Source organism: Camellia sinensis, unplaced genomic scaffold (assembly GCF_055761805.1).
Source record: "Camellia sinensis isolate YWXY unplaced genomic scaffold, ASM5576180v1 Unanchor2, whole genome shotgun sequence".
Lineage (NCBI taxonomy): Eukaryota > Viridiplantae > Streptophyta > Magnoliopsida > Ericales > Theaceae > Camellia > Camellia sinensis.
The window spans coordinates 20,142,986-20,166,828 of record NW_028129079.1 but is presented as its reverse complement, the minus strand read 5'-3'; the positions used below and the strand labels follow the sequence as shown (position 1 = coordinate 20,166,828).

Sequence of the window (23,843 nt, the reverse complement as noted above, 5' to 3'; positions counted from 1 at the left end):
TGTAAAAAAAAATTAAAAAACTAAAAAATTAACCTTTTTTTAAAAAAGTTTCCAAAACACCCCTATGTGTATATTTAAGTCCCCACCACTTTTGCGAGTAAAACGTTCATACTTTTTGTTCACAACTTTTTTTTCCCAATTAATCGGTATTCTTCAAGTAAATTCAGGCAATATCAACGCCTTCCAAATAAATATATATATATATATATATATATATATATTGAGAAAGAAACCCTTTCAAACTCTTCGGTCCCGTCCAAATCCAATCCAACCAAAATCCCCATCATTCTCATCAATACCTATCTAATATCTCCACCATAACATATATATTCATTCAACCTCTTTCTCTTTTTAGATTTTATATTTATATATACACACTGCTGTATCCATTCTTTACTACACCAGCAATTGCTTTTTCTTTTTCTTTTTATTTTTATTTATTTGTTTGTTCATTGTCTTGGTTGTGTTGTGTTCAAGGGAGTGAGTGTGCGTATATATATATATATATAGAGAGAGAGAGAGAGAGAGAGGAGTATTATCAGTATTAGATATACATACATGTATATGTATGTAAATGCAATGGAGAAACAACAAAAAGAGAGAGAGAGAGAAACAAAAGAGAAGCCAATGGAAGATTGCATGAGAGAATGCATGAGAAAGTTGTGTCTGTGGGTGACGCGTACCTTCAAGCCAGTTATGTCTCACGATGAGCTTGAACCCATTATGGCTACCCTCGGTTTCGTCGGCCTTCCACCCTCCTCCGCCGCCTCCGGCTGCGACTGGAAGGAGTATGTGTATTCCGCTGGTGGCTGGCGGCGGAGTCTGTCACTCACCATCATCGACCACCAGAATCCGCCGCCTCCGAGCCCCCGACTTCCCTATCCCAGAATCGACGGCCTCCACATCTACACCTACACGGCTTTCCTAGATGCCGTCAACTTCTACCTCGAGATGACCAATATGTCTGACCTCTTCCATATTAGGTACGCTTTCTTTGCTTCTCTCTTCCCTATTCCTATTTTATTTTCCCCCTTTCCTATTATTCGTTCGTACTCTTTTTTTTTTTTTTTTTTTTTTTTTTCTTCCTATAATTCTTTCAATCTTTTTTTTTTTTTTTTTAAATAAAGTTGTCTGTACAAATAATAATAGCGTAACAATACTACTACTACTTTCTTTTTATTTTATTTGATTAGTATTTCTGCAGTTTACGATTCCATTGTTGATTTTGTTTTATATGTATATATCAATGAGTTCCCAAACTCTGCGCTAGCTTGATGATTAAATTTTTAATTTTTTTCTTTTTAAGTCCTCCAACATTTTCAATGTAAATTTCAAATTATTTTATTTTTATTTTTTATTCATTTAAGCATTCTCCCCTAAATAATTTAGGTTGATTTTGTGTTCTAGGTAAATAATTTTAGGGGTTACACTCTTTCACTAACTGGATTATGAAATTTGGGTACATAGAAAAGTTTTGAGTGGAGTAAAGTTGGGAGCATCATAGAATTGGAACATAGATTGCCATTTCTCAAATGTTGACACATAAATGTATTGCTTAACTTAAACCAAAGGGTTGGCCCGGTGGCAAGCCTTCGGGCTTGGGGTGTGTTTCTTTCAAGGTTTAGCCTCTTAGGTGCTAACAATTTCTTGAGTCATCAGACTGGGAAATTAACCGTCGTGCACTTGTGGGAAACTCATTACAAGGCCTGTGCACGGGTTTTGATCTGGACACCAGTGCCAATCAAAAAAAGAAAAATGTATTGCTGAACTGAATGTGTATATTTTTGGTGATAGATGGTTTCCTTTAATCAACTGACCGTGATTCTGTGATGTTGATTATAGCTTTCTCTCTTTGGTATACAAGAAAATATTTGTCAGAACAGGCAAGAAATTGAAATTGTAGGATTTTTCTTTCCATTACCAGGATTCCCAACTACTTTGTTTAGACAGGTTTGTTTTTTTCTTCTCCTTTTTGAGAACCAGAGACCATATTTGCATTTCTTTCCTCTATTTTGGTGACAATTATGAAGGGATAAAATGAATTGAGCAACAACTTTAAAAAAATAATTATTATTTATTTTTAGTAACTAAATCATCCTCTTAAAATTCGCCCAATGTGTACAAGAAGGAACAACAACATTGAAGGAAATAAACTGATAAAAAAATGTGCAAAGTTCAATTGTGTAACCGCTCTTTGTCTATATATTGATATGTAGAGGGATGTAATGGAAAAAGAAGCACTAAATTAGTGGATGTGACAAAATTACAATAAAGCATTACCGGGAATTGGCAAAACCCTTGTCTGTTACAATTGTAACTTTTCATCGTAGAGTGCCCTAACTATTGCTTTTCTTTCTTTCTCCCTTTTTTGGGTAAGTCTTCACTATTGCCATTCCCCAGTGAATATCCACATTTTCTTAATGCACATTTTGTTGATAATTTGCCATGTTTTTTGACATACATTCTCAATGTAGTTTTGGTTTAACTTCTCATATATTTCTAATTATGCGTACCACAATTTTGGGGACAGTCTTATTTGCTCTAGAACAACTCACTGATCCTCGTGAAAGCTAATATCCTCCAAATAAATTATACAAGCTCCACATCTAGAGGCTTGGGTGCCTTAAACTAAATGTTCTTCAATTAAAATAGCACACGACTGCATGTGTGCGCATGCATGCAATATAGCTATCCAATGTCTGGACCTTGGCATACTAGATGCAACAGTTATATAGATGTGTTCAAGACTAAAAGTAGATTCCCAAGTCACCTATATTATAAATTGAGATGGAGCGTTGTGTGAAAAAGCTAAAACTAAATGTGAAACTTGTTATCAATTCTTCTTGGCGCTACTGTTGTCAGGTTATCTGCATTTTGACAACTTGCGTCCTGCACTTTCGACAATCTGAGCATATTTATAGAGCCATTTCCCTATTAGTTGCAAATGTGTTTGACTTATTTTTTTAATGTATCATTGTTTTCTCCTAACATGTCTATGGTAAGAAAATTAAAGAATTCAATAGCTTTGAGGAGACTGGCAAGTCCTTGTTTGGAAATTTATCTCTCTATGAGAATAATGTGAGTTAAGAAAATGAAGGAGTAGAGACCAATACAAGATATGTTTCGCTCAGTACCCTTCGAAGGATATTTAATCCGTAGCATATTAAACACACTACGAATTGTCAAAAGATATATGCATGATAAATAAGAATGCATTGACTAATTGATTATATTATACCCATCCCTTCATTTCTTTTTCAATAACTAAAATGGCAGTCTCAAAATAGTTGATTTATAATCTAATTATATTGATTCCAAAGTTAGTGATTCCAAATTGAGATGAAAACAATTAATTAGTGTCTGTTTTCTTTTGTTTCTGTATGAGGAATACTGCTTGTTAGAAGTGTAGAACATCCTGCAAGTCAATTATGTTTATTATAATTTTGTTGTTTGATTCCAATATTGATCTGTTCCAATCCTCTTTTGGTGGCAATTATCCTCTTCTTTACCTTGAATACCAAGCATCACCTATTGTTGCATCTACGTTGGTAGAAAGAATGTTGAGATAGTTCGTGTTTTACAACATCGTCAATTAGGATCATGTTCAATTTCTTAAAAAGGGAAAAGAAAAGAAAAGATGTTGAAATAAAACCAACAAGAAACAGTTTTATATGAAGTTATGGCCATATGCATAACTTAGCCGAAATCAGTCCAGGAGAAGAAAAATAGCAGAATTTTATTTTAGCATGATTCTAGCAGATAAAGCAAGGCCTTTTGTCCCTTTCTTTACATACAAATACAAATACAAAAATGGCCAAGTGTGGTGTGACCCCACTCTTTTTTGGCCTTTTGGCTGGCTGGAGAAGTTTCATACCATCCATCCCATCCCAATCCCATTCATTTCTGAACCACCCACATACCAAAACCGTCAATTGATTTGTCAGAAGAAACAATAATGGGTTACCTTCTTCCTTCACTTCGACTCTGCAATTACTACTGCTTCCTCTTCTCCTGCTGCTGCTTTTTTCTGATTATGAATCCCACCACTGGCACTGGTGCAGGACAACCATCTGAACTAGTTAGCAGTATCTGCAAGAATACTACAAATTACAGATTCTGTGTGGAGTCTCTCTATTCAGACCCCCGCACACCAACTGCTGACTCCTACGTTCTTGCTTACGTTTCGTTCGACTTGGCTTACCTTAATGCCAGCCATACCGAAGACTACATAGACATGCTGCTCAATAACACCACTGCTGACTGTGACTCACGGTTATTGCAGCGTCTCCAGAGATGTAGTAGCTTCTATGGGGGGGCCATTTCAGCTCTGTCTCAAGCCGTCAATGACTTGGACTCTGAGACTTACTCCAAATTAGCTCGATTAGCTGGTGTTGCCGTCCATGAGGCTTGTGACTGCGAAGCCATTTTCCAAGGCCACTCCCCCTTTACCTTGTCTCGCATGAATCACGATTTGAGGGGTCTCTCCAAAATTTGTGTTGTTATCTCTCATCTTTTTACTGTATCTGTGTAATTGGGGTCAGTTTGTGGTGCGAATAGGCACAATTTAGTTAGATTACAAATTTAAGGTGGATTTTTTTATTTTTATTTTTTTGAAACTTGAGTTGGTTTCATTTTGTGTTTTTGAGCTTGATGAAAAGGCTTCTATCCTTGTAAAATCAATTCTGATTGAATGCTCCACATTGTTGTCACAGCTTTATACCTCTCACAGTGATTTTATTTCATGAACTATAATCCCTGACTTTCTTGTATGTCTAGTTGAAACTATAATCATCTCGTCTTTTGCTGCTAATGAGGCTTGAACACAATGTTATTTCAATCTCAAATTTAGTATGATAATTATCAAAAAATTGAGTAAAAGGGGTGAATGTGTTGCCACTACTTTAGCTTCTCCCATTGGAAAAATTATATTCACAACCCTCCTTTTAACCAGTGTTAATCATATGGAATGTTCCTTGAGCTGTTGGACTTCATCATAATCTTGTGGTTTTTATTTATTTATTCACTTTTTATTTCAGGGGAATGCCACTCCACAGAGTTCTTGACCGGAACAGGAAGTGGCGCCGTATAGAAGAAGATGATAGTGTCTTTGTTTACAGAGAGGGAACGTTGGATCAAGCAATATACACGTACTATCACAAAAACAAGAATGACGTCAACAGTGGTAGCAAAGGGTGCAATTCAATGCTCATCCGCAACAAAGGCAACAGTACACCGACAGGCTGCATAGTCCCGTTGAAAGATATCATAGTGTGATCATAATATTCAGAACATATATAAACATATACAAACCTGCTTCAAAAGCTCCCCCAATAAATAAATCATCATCGAATATAACTGGACATGACACCCTATTCGGTTCAAGTTTGTTATGGTGTGAGAACTCAGTTGTCTCTGTTTTTTTAATATGAAACCCAAAGATAATCTTGTCTGGGTCAAAAATGGCAGACACCGGTAAAGTTGCCACTGAGTTGGCTTTGCTATGATTCAATTTTTCTCCAAGACTGGCCTGATCTGAAACAAATAGGCTTAAAATTCATATCATGGATGTCCAAAAAAGAGGATCTACACAAGGAAGTATCATATCACTATCAGGCTCTTTCAGATCAGATAGCCAGCCAGAGTACTCCCAAGCACCGGATATTTGTTTGACTTGGTATGGAGAGAATAAATGATTGGCTGATGCTGGGTTTGGCAAACGCTTTTTTGTAGGTTTTTTTTTTTTTTTTTTTTTTGAAAAGTAAAAGTAGTTGTTAAAAAGACTATTGTTTGGTCAATGTTAAAAAATTTCTCTTTTTTTAGTTGGTGATAAAGTTTACTGGATTTTTTTTTTTCAATTTTCCATTTTTGTCAGTTAAACATGCATTGCTAAAGTGGGGCTTTTTTTGGGGGGTTGAAATAGCCAAAAAGTGGCTAGATGAGAACGGGTGGATGCATGAATTGATCCCTTTTGATTAATTAATTAATTAGTGTTTTTTGAGAAGATTATTGCCTCACTGCGGCTTTGCTACAAGTGTATAAACCACTGATCGGCTATGTAACAAGTCAGGATCTAACAGTCAACCAATGACAACAATAAGGGGGAGGTAAATTATGTTATCTCCAATGGCAAATGGCAATACATTTCAACCAATTGGAGAACGATAGCAAACAGCCGCAGCACATGATAAACAAAAAAAACCTTTTCCAATTTTGATAAATGCTATTTACATTATCCAACAGCATGGCATTTAAGAAGGAATAGTGGGCATACATACATGATGATGATAGTATCATTAGAGGTCTATGACACTACAAGACACATTCATGCAACAGGGTCCTCTTCCTTCTCCTCTAAGAACTCCAAAGACTTACCATAGAATTTCTCAGCTTCCTGTCTTACATTAGATGAAAGACCCACTTCTCCTTTTGATTCTAAACCATTTATCAATATTCTAAAGGATGACTTATCCGGCTCGCATCCTAATGATTTCATCAAGTAAAAGCACTCCATTGCAAGTCCCGTCATGTTGAAATTCATCAATTTCTTCAACAGCGAATTAAAGGCCACAGTCTCGGGCTCTAAACTAGTTTCCATCTTCAATTGCACGAAGAGAAGTTCCACCCTTTCATACAACCCATTGCATCCCAGAGCTGATATAATTTCAGCATACAATGAAACCTGAGGCTTATACCAATACTCCTCCTGAATATCCTCAAAAACCTAGATCAATTTATTGGACAATGTCAGTAAGGACCAAGGCAGTAGTAGTCAGACAAAGACAAGAAAGTATAATGTCATTAATCATGGTGTTTACATCAAACCTTTGAAAATAAAAAAGAAAAGAGAAAAATGGAATAAGCTTTCCCTCATTTATTTGACAACCGCTAGAACTCAATTGTTAACTAGACATCTAAGACATCCAAAAATATCCACTACCAAAAGGGAGACAAAAGAAGAGAAAAATAAAAAAGAGGAGAGAGCAACCAAACGGCAAATAAGCTGATAAAAAATCATTGATCCTTAGTTCTGTATCCTTATTCAACAAATGAAAGAATAATATAAAATAAGAATGCAACTACGCAATTAACATAGGTCAGTGCATATACATGTAAAAGATTAACAGAAATGTTATTCCCTAGAAATCCTTCATCTGCACATGTGATCCAAAATCACCAAGAACCTTCTTACATATCCATCCCTTTTTTGGGTATATCATAAATTCACTTCGATTTATGTAAGCATCTAATCTTGTTAAAACATTAATTTGGTGTAATTGGCCATTATATCTCCAATAATTGGTTTCTCTTAAGCTAAACGGTTAGGGCAAAACAAATGCCCATGGAAGACTGACATTATTTTGCAGAATAGTTGGACGTGGCCCCTCGCAAATTTATTCACCCAAAAAAAAGGCCCCGCGCAAATTCCACTGACCATATTGTGCTAAAGCAGGTCCTATTCTACCTAGTCATATGGATAAAGAAGATAGATTTTTTTGATTTCCTTCTTCTTCTTCTAATGGCAGTTATTCAGTGGAAAATGTATTGGAAGCTCTTAAGAGAGAAATTGCCTACTGTTATTTGTTCCCAATTATTAGCTACTCAGACAGGTTCTCAGTCAAGGGAATTATTAGGAGAGTATAGTGTTTATTATAATTAATATATATAGATATATATATATATATATAGATCATAGGTGGTGTCTTGAGATCATTTACTATCTGACTAAATATTCACCAAAAAGACATTTGGTTTGGAGTTAGGAAGAAATGGGAAATTGAAAAGGATTCCTATGTCTTGTGATCAAAATGTTTGATGGGCCAGCAATAAATGCCAAGGTTCTCCTTTTTCTACCACCTCTGGGTGGCTGAGGATAAGGACTTTTGAGATTACTTATATGTGATTTTGGTAGAATGTATAAGGAAGATCGACGGGTTTAAAGGATATGAAAGATACTCATGTCATGCTAGAAAGAAAAGTTTGTGGAAGTTAGGAATTTAGAGATTTGTTAGTTTAATTTGCTACAAGTTGCTGGCACATCATATGTGAAGATTGCAAGTTTATTCAAGAAGTTGTTTCAATCTACAATCAGAAAATGAGAAAAAAACAAAAATCAGCAAATGAAACTCTGCTACGCACTACTAGGAGCCCTAGTACAGTGCTGTTGATGGTTCTTTACGGTGGTGTTTCACTTTCGTGTGCAGTTAAGTATTGAAATTGGGTATTGAAACGAGCAGCCTCTAGTCTATCAAAGCGAATTAGAGTTGCAAAATATACAAGTGAAGTGAGCTATACAGCAAGTAAATTGGTAGAAAAAGAAGAGAAGAAATAAATAAAAATAAAAATAAAAATAAAAGAATAGTTATAATAGAAAAACCTTGAGGGCCAAAAGGCATTGGTTCTGGCGGAGGAGTTCACGAAGAACAGCCATCATATCGTTTTTGAGCAAGCGTTTGAATTTGGAAGCGAACACCAGCTCCAGAGAGGAAGAGGAAGAGGAAGAGGAAGAGGAAGAGGAAGAGGAGTCTTGGTGTTGGTGGTTGGTGTAGAGGAGGAGGGCGGCTCGCTTGAGAGATTGAAGAGTATGGATTGCTTCGATGCTGAGATTCCTCCCTCTCTGAAGGGGCTTTCGGTTCTTGCTCCTGTCCCTCCCCATTCTTATCCTACTATGTATTCCGGTGAGTCGCCACCCATTCCCTTCGCTACAAATAACGCTGCTGCTGCTGCTGAATGACAAAGAAGGAGAACGAGGTGTTCCAATTCCAATTATTGCACAACAAGTCATCGTTCCGAATATGTCAAAATAAGAGAGGAGATAGATATTATCTCTCTCTCTCTCTCTCTCTCTCGAGATCAAGGATGCCCCGGCCGCTGCAACCCCATCTCCTGGTTGGGTTTGCTATATGGTTTTACAGTAGTGCAATATGGGTGTGGCTCGGGGGGGGGGGGGGGGGGGGGGGGGGGGGGGGGGGAAGGGGTTTTTATGCAGGGGGCAGGGATGCTTCATTCTATTAACGCCCACGAATTTTCTTACCTCAAGAAGAAGAAAAAACTGGTAATTCTTTTTCCAAACATTAAAGTCAGCGTTTGGTAACGTTTTTTTATTTATGTTTATAAAATTTTATAAATTAATTTTTTGTTTATTTTTAAAAAAATATAAACTATAAACGCATTTGATTTGAATAAAATGTTTGAAAAGTTTTAAAAATATAAATTTAAAAATATGTTTGTTCAGGTCTAAAATATTTGTATTTATTTTTTATTATTTATGACAATAGGATCATACATATTATAATTGAAAAAAATATTTTAAAAAAAAAATAATTAGAAAAAAAAAATTTGTTAGTCAAAAAAATAAAAAATCTGTTTAAAAACCAACTTAAAACTCATTTTTTGAGTTTATCTTTTTTCCTCAAATTTATAAACTGAGACAACTATTTATAAACTTAAAAAAATTATCAAATAAGTTTTTATAACAGTTTTAAAATTGTTTATAAATATAACTGAAAAGTGAAAACGAAATGATTATACTGTGTTTGGTTAGAAATTTGAGATAGGATTTAAAAAAAAAAAGAATTTGGGAGAAAAGGAAAAATATATGTGAAATTAAATAAAATGTAAATATATTTTATTCATATTTTATCTTCCTTTTTTATTTCCCTCTCTAAACCATTTTCTAAATCCCTCAACCAAACACAGTTCATACGCTTAATAAAAAAAATAAAAAAAATTTAGAATACAATCTTATCCTACAATAATATATCATAACATCTTTATCTTTTTCCACCTAATTCTTAATTTTAAAATATTACAACCATCCGTCATCTTCATCTTTATCGCCATCACCACGTTTTTCCTCCACCATCATCTTTCGTCATCCCTTTCCCCTTCCACCTACTACCACCTTCTGCCACAAACTGTATACTCCCACAAACTCTCCATCACGAACCATCCACTTTTGATATTTGACTGTCATGATTTCGGATGAAAGGGAGTTGGAAATGGCATTGATGGTGGTGATTTAGGGCTGAGAGTGGAGGCAATGACAGTGAATGAAGGTGGGTAGATGTAAGAAAAATTAAGGTTTTAAAATTGAAAATAGGGTATTATTAGAATCAAGAGATATGTATTGAGATTTTTTATTTTTTTGATGGATGTATTGAGAATGTGTTCATTAAGGGTCTATTTGGTAACGTTTATGTTTTCAGTTTATATTTACAAAATTTTTATAAACTGGTTTTTGTTTATTTTTTATTTATTTTTAGAAAAATAAAAACTACAAACGCGTTTGGTAATTGACAAAATATATAAAAAAATTTAAAAATATAAAAAAGAGTGAGAAATGACAAGTGGTAGCAAGTGGCGACGGAAGATAGTGGTGGAAAGTGGTGACGGTGGGTGATGGGTAGCGGGTGGGTGGTGGTGGTGGGTGACGGTGGCGGGTGGTAGCGAGTGGGTGGTGGTGATGGTGATGGTGGTGGCGGGTGGTAGGTGGTGATGGCAGGTGGATGGTGGTTGGCGGATGGGTGGTGGTGGCGGGTGGTGGTGGTGGGTGGGTGGGTGGGTAACGGTAGCGGGTGGTGGGTGGTAGTGAGTGGGTGGCGGCGGTGGCGGTGGCGGTGGCGGTGGCGGCGGTGGCGGGTGGGTGGGTGACTGTGGCTGGTGGTGGGTGGTAACGAGTGGGTGGTGGTGGTGGTGGTGGTGGTGGTAGTAGTTACGGGTGGTAGTGGCGAGCGAGTGGTAGTGGCGGGTAAGTGGTGGGTGGGTGGGTGACGATGGCGGTTGGTGGGTGGTAGCGAGTGGGTGGTAGTGTTGGTGGTAGTGGCGGGTGGTGGTGGCAGGTGGGTGGTAGATAGTGGCAGGTGGTGGGTAGTGGTGGCGGGTAGGTGGTGGGTGGTGATGGCGGGTGGATGGATGACGGTGGCGAGTGGTAGGTGGTAGCAAGTGGGTAGCAGTGGTGGCAGGTGGTTGGTGTTGGTGGTAGGTGGGTGGCGGATGGTGGGTGGTAGCAGGTGGTGGTGGTGGTGGTGGATGAGTGGGTGACGGTGGCGGGTCGTGGGTAGTAGCGAGCGAGTGGTGGTAGTGGTGGTGGTGGGTGGTGGTGGTAGGTGAGTGGCGGGTGAGTGGTGGGTGGTGGTGGCGGGTGAGTGGCAGGTGGTGGCAGATGGTGGATGGTGGTGGCAGGTAAGTGGTGAGTACTGGTGGCGGGTAAGTGGATGGTAGTGGCGGGCGGTGGATGGTAGTGGCGGGTGGTGGCGGGTAGATGGTAGGTGGGTGGTGGTAACTGGTGGGTGGCAAGTGGGTAGTGGTGGCTGGTGGTGAGTGGTGGTGGCAGGTGGTGGTGGGGGTGGGTGGTGGTGGCGAAAAACGGTGGTGGAAAATGGTGGCGAGTGGTGGCTAGTGTTGGGTGGAAAAAAAAAAAAACTCAAAACTCAAAACGGAAGCACATTTTTTGAGTTTACATTTTTTTGCTAAATTTATAAACTGAGACCACTAATTTATAAATAAAAAATTTATCAAACAAGTTTTTATTTCAATTTTTAAAATTTTTATAAATATAAACAGAAAATTGAAAATATAAGTGTTACCAAACGGCACCTAAGCATGTGACAAAACTATAAGATGAGTGAAGTATCAATAAATCTTAAAAATTGAACTTAATTTTTATCAAGTACTATTGAAAATAAATCATAATAAAATTGTCACTAAAAATTGACAACTAGTGACTTTTTTTGTTAAGATTTTTTATAAATTGTGCTAAAACTTTTAATTAGTGACATTTTTTGTGACGAATTTTCAAATTGCCGCTGAAAATTAACGATTAGTGACATTTTTTTAATGGTGTTTGATGAAAAATACCATTAATTATCATACGACATATTAGACAATAAATTCACTTATTAGGACCTATATGTAAGTTTTTCAAATTCTATTTGCACATTATTAATCCTCTCAGTACACACCATTAACAGATTAAATTTATATTCCAATATATCCTCAAATGAAAAGACCATTAAGGATAATATCAGGATGTATTCTACGCATTCAAAAATTTCATATATAAAAACACAAAACACTCTCACACACTATCATCACCTATACACATATAAACATCCAAAATAAATTGATTTTGAAGATATAGAATTTAAGCATATTGAAATTAATTGGTTTTAAAAATTGAGGGTTTAAGATTATTGAAATCAATTAGTTTTGAAGATTTACACAATATGGATGACATTGACATTATTGATTTCGAATAATGTAACAATGAAAATGTCAATTTAATCCTTGGGAAGATAACTTTGTTCGTTACGTGTTCAAATAGCCAGAGTTTAACTTTTACACAATGTTCAATTATTTTTATTTGAACAAACTAATTTTTTAAAAATTATCAAGGTTGACTAGATTATAAACGTTCATATATTAATTCCTTAAAAATTTCATTTCTCAAATTTAATTTAATTCAATTAAATAATTTAATTTGTTTTTGGTATAATTTCTTTTCTTTTTTTTTAAATTACAAAAAGTAGATGTATTCAACCTTTACAATAAATAAATAAATAAATAAAATATAATATTTGTTCAACATAAATATTTTGAACATATTCAATTTTATTTTTTTGTACGCTAATATTATGTTTCGGTAACCAGAGTTGAGCCAAACTTGAAATAGAAATTGCTATGAAAGTTGAATCGGTAACCAAATAAAAAAAATAGGAGAAAAATATATAAATGTGAGAATTAAAGGTGTGAATGATAAATCAACATTGACAATGCATCAATGAAACGTTGGCGAGACGACGGTTGAGAGGGTAATTTTTGGTAACAATTGGGCCGAGCTATGTGATAGGCTTTGTGGCCCAAAGTGCCAAGGACTTGGTGAAAAAGGCCGCAAGGTTACTCCGGCCCAGGAGAGGTATGGTTACTCCGACCCAGGAGAGACAGGGTTACTCCGGCCGAGGAGAGGCAAAGCTACTCTGGCATAAGAGCGACAAAGTTACTTCGGCGCGGTGACTATAGAGGTACTTCGGTCCGAAAGCAACTTGGAGTTATGCCGGTCTTGGGGCTATACCGGTCGAAAGTCGCTGGTTCGGCCTAAAACCGTACTATGGGTTCTATATGGAAAGCCGAGATAAGAAAGGGAAGACAAAAGAACCGAACTATGAGTGAGTTCGGTCCATTCAGTGGCTCTGCATAGCCAAGCTTATTTCGGTCATATGATAGTTCGGCCAAAGTAAAAACCATCCCACTTGGTTTAAGCAGTGGGAGAGGGTGTAAAAGGATAAGCATTATCCTTAGGAGTATGAATCCTAGGAGGACTCTGCATGGAGAAATAAAAGTCCTACTAGGATTATGCCACTCGAAACCTATAAAAGCTCACAAGCATCACCTTGGAAGAGGTAATTGAACACAATTCTTTCTGAGAGCATAAAACTTTGTCTATTTGTCAAGCTTACTGACTTAGGCATCGGAGAGGTTTCCGGCACACACCCGCCGGCTAGCTCACATTTGTGTTTTCAGGTGATAAAGCGACGTCGTACGGAGGAGCGTGGACTTGGTCAACAGGATTATACGAGGAGAATTATTTCCTCCCCGTACAATTGGCGCCGTCTGTGGGAAGAACATACAAGAACAAAAACCTCTTGACTAAGCTTCTCATTTTCTTAAATCAATGGCACACATTGAAGAACTACCGCAGTCCGCCGTCGACGGGCTAACTCCAGACGGAGGCGCAAGGCGAGAAGGAATACCCTCTGTCCCTCCTATGGCAGATCTGGAGCCCCAACAACATAATTCCAGGAGGAGTGGCAGGGGAAGGCGGAATAGCAGCCCTCGTCGCTCTCAAAGTCCTGACAGGCAAAGGAGGAGGATTGATCCTCAAGCCCTGGAAGATCGCGTGAAGGAACAAGATGAACTAATTCGGAAGATGGCGGCGGACATGGAAGCATTAAAACGCCAGATGAAGACTAAAGATGTGGCGACAGGAGAGGGGCGCAAGCACAAGACGCCCCTTCGCCACTCAGAGAATCGTAGTAGGAACACTACACCCTCCCAAGGAGAGAGCAGAAGCCTCAGGACAGGCGACACTCATTCCTTATCTTCCAGGACTCGTCACTCCAGGTCTGAAAGGACGAGATCCGAAAGATCATACACCGAAGGAAGCACGTATTGGCCTTCACATTCACACCAAACCAGATCTAGACAAACAGAGCTGCCCAGGTCATCCGACTTACGAACCGTGCTCGAAGAAAAAGCACGATGCAAGGAGGATGCCAGGGCAAGGGATCCACACCGAGTTTCGGCCTTACAACGGTTGGCTCCTCGGACGCATGGAAGCGTCGAGGTTGGAATGCCAATACCGCGACCGGCCTACGAACCAACGGACAAGGCATTGGCAAGACTACAGACTTCGCCGTTTGTCCCGGCGATCGAAAACGCGCCCCTACCATCAGGCTTCCTTCAGCCGAAATTCAATACATATGAAGGGAAGACAGACCCGTATTCACACCTGGGCCACTTTCGCCAAGTCATGGCTGTGTATAGGCGAAACGAGGCCTTAATGTGCATACTCTTCCCGTCAAGTCTTGGCGACCTAGGCTTGACTTGGTTCGAAAAACTCCCAGAGGGCAGCATAGCCTCCTGGGCCCAATTGGAAGAAGCGTTCGTAACGAGGTTTCGGACAAATACTAAGACACCGGTGGAGATAGACCAGTGACTCTCCATCGACATGGGTGAGAAAGAGACCCTCAGATCTTACAATAGTCGCTACTGGGAGACATTCAACCAGATTGGAGACTGCCCCACCAATCTAGCCATTGCGCAATATAAAAGAGGCCTACCAGTAGGGAACAGACTAAGGGATTCGATTACCATGACGCCACCCCTCACCATGGAGGCCCTGATGGAAAGAGTGCATCAGCACATCAGGGTAGAAGAGGATGGCGCACGTGCAAAAGCAAAATCTAGTGCAACCGCAGTACCAGAAAAGAAGACCTCAGCAAAGGTCAATACAGTAGATCGGCAGAATAAAAACGGGCGTGGCAGACGAGATAACGGAGAAGACCCAGACAAAAGATGGTTGAGAATCCGCACTGCCATAACAACGGTGTTCAAAAAACCAATATATCGGATTCTGAGCGAAATAAAAGACGAGCCTTTCATCAAGTGGCCAGCCAAGCTAGGGGAAGCTCAGAAAAATTACGACGACAGATCACGGTGCACCTTCCACAAAGAAAAGGGGCACCGAACTGAGAATTGCACGCCACTGAGACAGCACTTGGAAGAATTGGTGGCAGCAGGCCACTTGGACAAATACATTGAAGGAGGAGCGCAACCGGCCCCCCAAGATCATAATGACCATCCCAACAGAATACCAATCAATGCACCACCTCAAGGCATTATCAATGTAATTCATGGAGTTTTTGAACCTGAGCGCGTTTGCGAGCTCAGAGGTTCAATTAAGAAGGCTGAGCACTTTAGGGAAGTGTTAAGTGCCCAACCTGCTATCAAGAAGGGGAAAACAGAGGCAACAAACGTCATGTCTTTTTCAGATAAGGACCTGGATCGAATATACTGTCCTCACAATGGTGCTCTGGTTGTCACTCTCCGAGTCAAAGATTTTGACGTCAAGCGGATTCTGATTGACCAGGGCAGTTCATGTGAGATCATGTACTACGACACATTTAAACAACTGAAGCTGCAAGACAAAGACTTGGCACCTGCAGTTTCTCCCCTGATTGGATTCAACTCCATGCCAGAGTGGCCTGTCGGCAAAATAAATCTTCCAGTCAGAGCAGGGAGTGTAACAAAACAAGTGGAGTTCTGGGTATTGAAGGTCCCCTCCACATACAACATCATCTTGGGCAGAACATGGCTGCATGCCATGCATTCGGTAGCGTCATCATACCATCAGGTAATGCGGTTCCCCAATGACACCGGTATAATTGAAGAAGTCTATGGCGATCAGATCATGTCAAAACAATGCTTCGCCACAGCAAATGGAAGCCGAGCTGCCAAAGGATACGTTCATTCGGTGGAAGAACCAGAGAGTAATGAACTATTCGCGGACGTCGGCAAAGAGGCTGATCAGAAAGCGGTGGAGGACTTGGTGGAGGTAAAAATAGATGAGAAGAACCCGGATAAGTTCTTCTTGCTTGGCTCATCGTTGTCCAGCACTGAGAGATTAGAGGTCTTGGAATTCTTGACCTCTAATATCGAAGTGTTTGCCTGGACACCTTACGACATGTCAGGCATTGATCCAAACTTCATCAGTCACCAACTCAATGTCCACCCATCCGCCAGACCTGTCATTCAACGCACACGCAGATCGGCACTCCACCACGCCAAAATAGTGGCAGAAGAGGTAGGCAACCTGCTGGAGGCAGGAGCAATAAGGGAAGTGCACTACCCAAGATGGATCTCCAACACAGTCGTAGTGCCAAAAAAGAATGGTAAATAGCGTGTCTGCGTCGACTACAAAACAGTCAACAAGGCGTGCCCAAAAGATAGCTTTCCTCTACCAAGGATAGATCAACTGGTGGACCTAACGGCAGGGCATAACCGACTTAGCTTTCTGGATGCATACAGAGGCTACCACCAGATCGCCATGCATGAACCAGACCAGGAGGTCACATCCTTCACAACACCAAGGGGGTTATATTGCTACAAGGTCATGCCCTTTGGCCTAAAGAACGCAGGGGCGACATTCCAAAGGATGGTCACTAAGATGTTCGAACCATTGTTAGGCAGAACAATGGAGGCTTACATCGACGACATGGTGGTCAAAAGCAAGGATGAGAATGACCATCTTAAAGACCTAGACGAGATGTTCCAGATCCTGAAGAAACACAAATTGCGCCTCAATGCGTCCAAATGCGCATTCGGAGTTGGATCTGGCAAATTCTTGGGCTTCCTGGTGACCAACCGAGGTATAGAAGCAGACCCCTCTCAGATCAAAGCAATCCAGGAGTTGGAGAGACCAAACTCAGTCAAAGAAGTGCAGCATCTCACTGGTATGGCGGCTGCACTCAACCGGTTCATAAGCAGGTCATCAGACAGACTACGACCATTCTTCCAAGCTTTAAAGGCCAAGTTTGAGTGGGATGAAGAATGAGACCGAGCTCTGGAAAGCTTGAAGGAATACATGTCTTCCCCACCACTACTTGTTACTCCAGTACCTGGTGAAGAACTCTTTTTGTACCTGGCAGTCTCTCAGCACGCAGTCAGCGCAGTGTTGGTTCGTGCAGAAGGAATACAACACTTGCCCATCTTTTACGTCAGCAAGACATTATTGGGAGCCGAAACAAGGTACTTGCCCCTGGAGAAACTGGCATTAGCATTAATGATGGCATCCAGAAAGTTGGCGCACTACTTTCACGCCCACACCATAGTCGTCCTCACAGCCTTTCCATTAAAAGCTCTGTTTGAAAGGGCGAACTTTAGTGGGCGAATTTTGAAGTGGGCAGTAGAGTTGGGACAATTCGACATCAAGTTCCAACCCAAGACCGCAATAAAAGCCCAATCTTTGGCAGACTTCGTCGCGGAGTTTACTCCTGGAAGTCATCATATCTGCCCAGTCGACCTAACTGACACAACCGAACTAGGGACGGAAGTTGACGCCGGAATAGCGCAACCCCTAGTGGAAGGCAGTCAATCAAGCACCAAGGCAGACCACACCAAGGACAACAAGGGAGAGACAAGCAAAGGCTCACCAGCATTTCAAACAGAGGACAAAGGTCAGACAGCCAACATGGACCTTGAAGAAAACACCATTCTTGACCCCACGACATCATCTGATCCTTCCACTTGCTGGAAGCTATTCGTTGGAGAGATGTGGAAGCTCTTTGTGGATGGAGCGTCCAACCGACATGGTGCAGGGCTTGGCATAGTCCTCATCTCTCCAGACGGCCTGGTTATAGAGCAAGCAATCAACCTTGGCTTCCCAGCATCCAACAATGAAGCGGAGTATGAGGCGCTTCTCGCAGGACTCAAGTCAGCACACTTCATGAAAGCAACCGAACTAATGGTATACAGTGACTCTCTGCTGGTGGTAAACCAAATTTCTGGCGAATACGAAGCAAAGGACGACAGAATGGCCAAGTACCAAGAGTTAGTCAGAACAGAGATCAAGAAGTTTGATGTGGTAAGGATAGAACAAATTGGCAGGGAGGAAAACAGCCGAGCGGACGAGCTAGCAGGCCTTGCCTCAATGGCAGATACATCAATCCCACATCTATTACTCATCGACTTCTTACCAAGACCAAGCATAGAAGACCCCGAAGCAGAAGAAGTATGTTGCACAGAATTAGGCCCTTCTTGGATGGATCCCATCATCCTATTCCTAAAAGACGGCATCCTACCAGAAGAGAAAAAAGAAGCCAACAGAATAAGGGCAAAGTCGCAGCGATTTTGGCTATCTCCATCTTTGGCATTATACAAGAAGTCGTTCTCTGGGCCTTACCTCAAGTGCGTTCATCCCAGCAAAGTAGAAGCATTCCTGTTCGAAATACACGAAGGGGTGTGTAGAAGTCATCAAGGGGGAAGGTCGCTCGCTTACAGGGCTATTTCGCAAGGATATTGGTGGCCATATATACAAGCAGACTCAGAGAAATATGTGAAGAGGTGTGAGAAATGCCAGAAATTCGCACACCAAATGCATCAACCAGCAAGAGAACTCCTACCCTTAACTAGCCCATGGCCTTTCGCAATGTGGGGCTTGGACATAGTAGGACCACTTCCAACAGCACCCGGCGGCAGAAAATTCTTTCTCGCAGCAACAGACTACTTCACAAAGTGGGTGGAAGCAGAAGCATTGGCGTCAATCAAAGAAAAAGATGTGAAAAAGTTTGTTTGGCAGAATATCATCACTCGGTTTGGCATACCAAAAGCACTAATCTCAGACAATGGTACTCAGTTCGACGGCAGAATCTTCAGAAGCTTTTGTGAAGAGTACAAGATAGAGTTCTACAATTCCACACCGGCATATCCTCAAGCAAATGGGCAAGCTGAAGCATCAAATAAAGTCGTCTTTGATGGACTAAAGAAAAGGCTAGATAGAGCAAAAGGCAAGTGGGCAGATGAACTTCCTCACGTCTTATGGGCTTACCGCACCACGCCCCGGCGATCAACTGGAGAAACACCATTCTCCTTAGCTTATGGAATGGAAGCGGTGATCCCACTAGAAGTTGGCCTCCCCACAATTCGAAGTGAAAATTTTGATCCAAACTTAAATGGAGAAGCCATAGCCTTAGAACTCGACCTTGCAGAAGAAAGAAGAGAAAGAGCACTAGTCCACATCGCCTCATACCAACGAGAGTTAATCCGAAAATACAGCAAAAAGGTTCATCCAAGACAATTCAAGATTGGGGATTGGGTACTATGCAAAGTAATGAGAAACACCTTGATCCCAGGAGACGGCAAGTTAGGCCCAAATTGGGAAGGTCCTTATAAGGTGGTTGGGTTAGCAGGCAAAGGGGCATACCACCTAGAAGACAAGGATGGCAAGGCAATCCCTAGGCCATGGAATACGGCCAATCTCAAGTTATTTTACTTTTAGCTTTTCTTTTTCAAACATATGTAATTTTCTCTTCCTTCAATAAAATGAGAAATTCTTTTTAGCACAAGTTGTTCCTTGTAAAAGTTAGCTTTAGTAAAGATTAGGCGCATTGCAAGCATTTTTCATTCTAAGTTAGCCGAAAAAACTAACTTAGAGGTTGGCTGGAATAAACCAACACCCTTCCTAAGCCCAGGATAAGGATCCAGGCTGCAGGACATTTGGTCGGAATAACCAAATACTATAAGTTAGCTGGAAAAACTAACTTCGATGGTTGGCTGGAATAAACCAACTCTTGTTACTCTTCAGCCGAAGTAAGTGCAAGGCCGAAGAATGGTTGGCTGGAATAAACTAACTCTTGTTACTCTTCAGCCGAAGTAAGTGCAAGGCTGAAGAGTGGTTGGCTGGAATAAACCAACTCTTGTTACTCTTCAGCCGAAGTAAGTGCAAGGCCGAAAAGTGGTTGGCTGGAATAAACCAACTCTTGTTACTCTTCAGCCGAAGTAAGTACAAGGCTGAAGAGTGGTTGGCTGGAATAAACCAACACTTGTTACTCTTCAGCCGAAGTAAGTGCAAGGCTGAAGAGTGGTTGGCTGGAATAAACCAACACTTGTTACTCTTCAGCCGAAGTAAGTGCAAGGCTGAAGAATGGTTGGCTGGAATAAACCAACACTTGTTACTCTTCAGCCGAAGTAAGTTCATGACTGAAGAGTGGTTGGCTGGAATAAACCAACACTTGCTACCCTTCAACCGAAGTAAATGCATGGCTGAAGAGTGGTTGGCAGGAATAAACCAACACTTGTTACTCTTCAGCCGAAGTAAGTGCAAGGCTGAAGAGTGGTTGGCTGAAATAAACCAACACTTGTTACCCTTCAGCCATGGTAAGGGTATGGCTGAAGTTGGATTGGCTGGATTAAGCACTTTGTCCTCCTCAGCCGAAGTGATTATATCGGCTAAGGAGTGGTTGGCTAGTAATCGTAGTTTAACCAGCCAAAACCGAAATAACAGTTGGAGTAACTGAAGGCATTACAAAGTACAGACATTCATATCAAAACCGAAGTTAGAGTTCAAGCAAATTTCCATTTCATTAAAGGTCAAAATAAGTACAAAGCAAGGACCAAAGCCCGGTTACAAAGACGAAATAAGAAAAAGAAAAAAAGTACAAAGTCAAGAAAAGAGCTCTTGTATTTCGGCGTCAAAGGCCGCATCACCATCAACTTGAAAACCGGTTTCAAGGGGAAGATCACGCTCGGTCACCGGGTTGGTTTCAGTTGGAACCACGATTTCATTTGGCTGTTCGATAGGTAGGTCATCCACCATGGGCTCCAACCGAAGTGACGAGTCTGCACTTACAACCGGAATGTCTTCGGGAGCAGAGGAGTCATCAGAGTCTGAGTCCTCCAGAAACTCTTGTTGCAAGGCGTCTGCATACTCCGCAAGGGACTTCGGTATAAAGTAAGCTGGAGGGTCGAAGACCTCGGTCTGTTGACCATGACCGAGCTTCTCCACAGCTGCCCTCCAGCCGCACTTAAAGAACAACTCCTTCGCGGCGTCGCATTGTTTGACATAGGCGTCTTCTGTCTCCTTGTAACCTCGCTTGTACCCCTCCTTTTCAGCCGCCTCCGCGCTCTTTTTTAGTTCGCTTATTTCGGTGTCTTTTCTCTTCTCAAGCTTCACCAACTCCCGCAGATATTTGTCTTTCATAGCGATGGCCGCTTTCTGCCTCTCCGCTTCAGCCGAGCTAACCAGATCGGCAAGTCGACCGTTCTCTGCTTGAAGCTCGGTCATTTTCCTTTCGGCCTCCTCTAGTTCGGCCGCCTTTGCCTCGGCTTCCGCCATTGCTTGCCTTGTGGTTTTTCGGAGTTCTTGGACTTTCTTGTAAGTGATGTTGTTCTTCTGTAAGGCCTGACAAAACAGAGACTTCTCTTAAGCCGAAGTAAAGGTTGGAAAATTCAAACAAGAAAAAATGGACAGTTACTTACCAAAATCATGGACTTGGATGCAGACCGAATTGACTTCATTTCGGTGTTCAATTGCTTTGAGTGGTGCTCCATGTCCTTGGGGAGGCACACACTTTTGGCCAGGTTAAAGGCCAGTTGGTGATCTTTTTCAGCCACGACCGAGTCAGTAGCTTTGATGTCTCGGTCGTTAAAGGTCAGCGGCGGAGCCCACTTCGGAGATTCGGCTCGGTCAGTTTGCTCCGGTTGGGGGGAAGGTTGAGGACTTTGGGGGATGGATTCAACCTCATCGACAAGTTGCTGTTCGGTCGATGTAGATCGGGCGCGCTTGGAAGGGCGAGATGAAGAAGGCCGTTGAGAGGGGAGGGCCACAACGGCAGGCTGCGCCTCAATAGTTGGTGGTACTTCGGCTCTGGTTGTTGCGGTCAAAAGGGCCCTAACTCTGCTTTTCTTTGCCATCTCCTCTTCAGCAGTTAATGGGACAAGTCGTATTTCGGGCAAGGTTGGGTCCGGTTTTGGTGCTTCCTCAAGAAGGAAATCGGTTACTCTTGCTTTTCGGCGACCGCTATACCGATAGGTCGGCTCAAAGTTTAGAAGCTTAGCCCAACTCCTTTCTTGACACTGTAGTGTGGCTCGCAAAATTGCAAGGTTGGGATAGCTATATAGGGAACGGAGGTGGGCGAAATCTGCAAAAAAGAGAAGTGTTAGTTCGGTCAATAGACTAAAAACCGAGATAACATACAAGGAAGAAGACCGAAGTTAAATTACCAGGCTCTCCCTTTTTCCAATTTATAGGTCGGCCAAGAATTTGGGCTTGAAAATCCTCAAAGTTCCCAGAGACCCAAAAGAAATCATCGTCGTTAAGATCTTTGTCCGGTGTGTGTTTAACTATCTTCTCTCGGCGGCGGCGAATCCTAAGGTAATAGACCCACCCAGCATCTTTTGAGCCGATGGAGTATTGATGGAAAATTTCGACCAGGCCAAGGTTCAGTCCAGTTTGGTGGTTCAGTGCGGCTATCCCCATTATAATACGGTATGTATTGGTAGACAGTTGGGTGGGACATAATCTAGTCTGCCTAAGGAATTCGCAGATCAACGGTTGGACAGGAAACCGTAGTCCGGTTTCTATTATGGATTGAAGGGTAAAAGGGACGAAGCCTTCATTTTCCCAAGGAATAACATCTTTTTTGGCCAACGTCAGATGGACGTCATCAGGAATTTGGTAATCTTTCCTAAATTCGGCCATGCCACCAGGGGTCTCAACTAGATACCTATACTTACCCATCTGATGAATAATTTACTTATAATTTATATCGGTGCAAAAATCGTGCTCAGTAGCTCGGTTGAGCGCACGCAGGAGTGCCTGGGTAACCTAAGTTTGCAAAGTAAAAAACAGAGGGGGTTAAAGCACTGATCAATGGACCGTGCTACAATTTAAAAGTAAGGTATAAGAGCCCTACTTCGGCCTCAAAAAGCTGGTTCTATCTCGGTTCATCGAAAGGTTTGGTAGCTCGGTTTGGGCAGGTTGCTCGGTAGACCGGTTTAACGTCTAGGGGCAGCTTTCTGAGTTCGGTCTAAAAAACTAAGAAAGCTGGTTTAGCCCCAAGGCCTAAATCGGTTGCAGTATGAATAAAGTTACTTCGGTTAAGCCTCTAGGGGCGGCTTTCTGAGTTCGGTTTAGGGACTAAGAAAGCTTGCTTGGCCCCAAAAGCTTAGTTCGGTTGAAAACCGAGGTTCCTAGTTTGGTATATTCAGACTTCGTTCGGTGATCTTATTTCGGCTAAAGTAAATCAGAAGGTTATTTTTTGAAGCTACTGTTGTCTCTACAAGTTCTAGTTCGGCTATTGACCGAAGTGATCTACCAATATTGGACAAACAGTATCCTAGTTCGGTTACTATGTGATTTTGGATCTAAGACTGGTTTTTCTACATAATAGTTCATACACACATGAAGTTCTACTGGTTTTTTCATAAAAATACGGAAGCAAAAGCAGCAAATAGGAAGAAAGTGTTGGCAAAAAACATACAAAACAAGATATACAGTTGCATAAAACGAATGTAAAAGCAAAAACATGAAGGGAAAGTGGATTTGCTTACCAGAATTGAATAAGGAGGGACTGAAGATGAAGACTGTCGCAGTAAAGAAAGAGCACGAACAACAAGAACACAGAGAGAGAAGATGAAGAAATGACAAAGGTGAAGGGGCCTAGCCTCAGGGCGTGTTTTTGTTAGAAAGCCCAAAATTTGGGCGGGACTGTTCAAAATTCACGAAGTACGAAAGACGGCATGACAGCCGTCCTCAGCCTATCAGAATCTGCCACGTGTCATTGGAATGA

General features: G+C 41.3%; 3 protein-coding genes across 3 annotated transcripts; 2 read left to right on the top strand and 1 right to left on the bottom strand.

Annotated features, from left to right (window-relative positions):
- The first annotated feature begins 239 nt into the window (after positions 1-239).
- Positions 240-5,816, top strand: LOC114283424 (uncharacterized). Its single transcript, XM_028226231.2, has 2 exons — positions 240-983; positions 5,037-5,816. The coding sequence occupies exons 1-2, from the start codon at positions 559-561 to the stop codon at positions 5,272-5,274; spliced, it is 663 nt and encodes a 220-aa protein (XP_028082032.1). The 5' UTR covers positions 240-558; the 3' UTR covers positions 5,275-5,816.
- LOC145815450 (cell wall / vacuolar inhibitor of fructosidase 2-like) lies at positions 3,724-4,711 on the top strand. The gene has a single exon (XM_082912148.1). It carries the CDS (start codon positions 3,956-3,958, stop codon positions 4,529-4,531), a length of 576 nt encoding a protein of 191 aa, XP_082768274.1. The 5' UTR covers positions 3,724-3,955; the 3' UTR covers positions 4,532-4,711.
- A 366-nt stretch (positions 5,817-6,182) lies between the features above and the next one.
- Positions 6,183-9,034, bottom strand: LOC114283423 (protein THYLAKOID ASSEMBLY 8, chloroplastic). Its single transcript, XM_028226229.2, has 2 exons — positions 8,375-9,034; positions 6,183-6,721 (listed from the first exon to the last, which is right to left on the bottom strand). The coding sequence occupies exons 1-2, from the start codon at positions 8,780-8,782 to the stop codon at positions 6,323-6,325; spliced, it is 807 nt and encodes a 268-aa protein (XP_028082030.2). The 5' UTR covers positions 8,783-9,034; the 3' UTR covers positions 6,183-6,322.
- Between the last annotated feature and the right edge of the window lie 14,809 nt (positions 9,035-23,843).

Coding starts and splice junctions, on each gene's coding strand:
- LOC114283424 (XM_028226231.2), top strand. CDS start 559: ATGTATATGTATGTAAATGCAATGGAGAAACAACAAAAAGAGAGAGAG. Junction 984..5,036: donor TCTGACCTCTTCCATATTAG/GTACGCTTTCTT, acceptor TTTTTATTTCAG/GGGAATGCCACTCCACAGAG.
- LOC145815450 (XM_082912148.1), top strand. CDS start 3,956: ATGGGTTACCTTCTTCCTTCACTTCGACTCTGCAATTACTACTGCTTC.
- LOC114283423 (XM_028226229.2), bottom strand. CDS start 8,782: ATGACTTGTTGTGCAATAATTGGAATTGGAACACCTCGTTCTCCTTCT. Junction 6,722..8,374: donor AATGCCTTTTGGCCCTCAAG/GTTTTTCTATTA, acceptor AAATTGATCTAG/GTTTTTGAGGATATTCAGGA.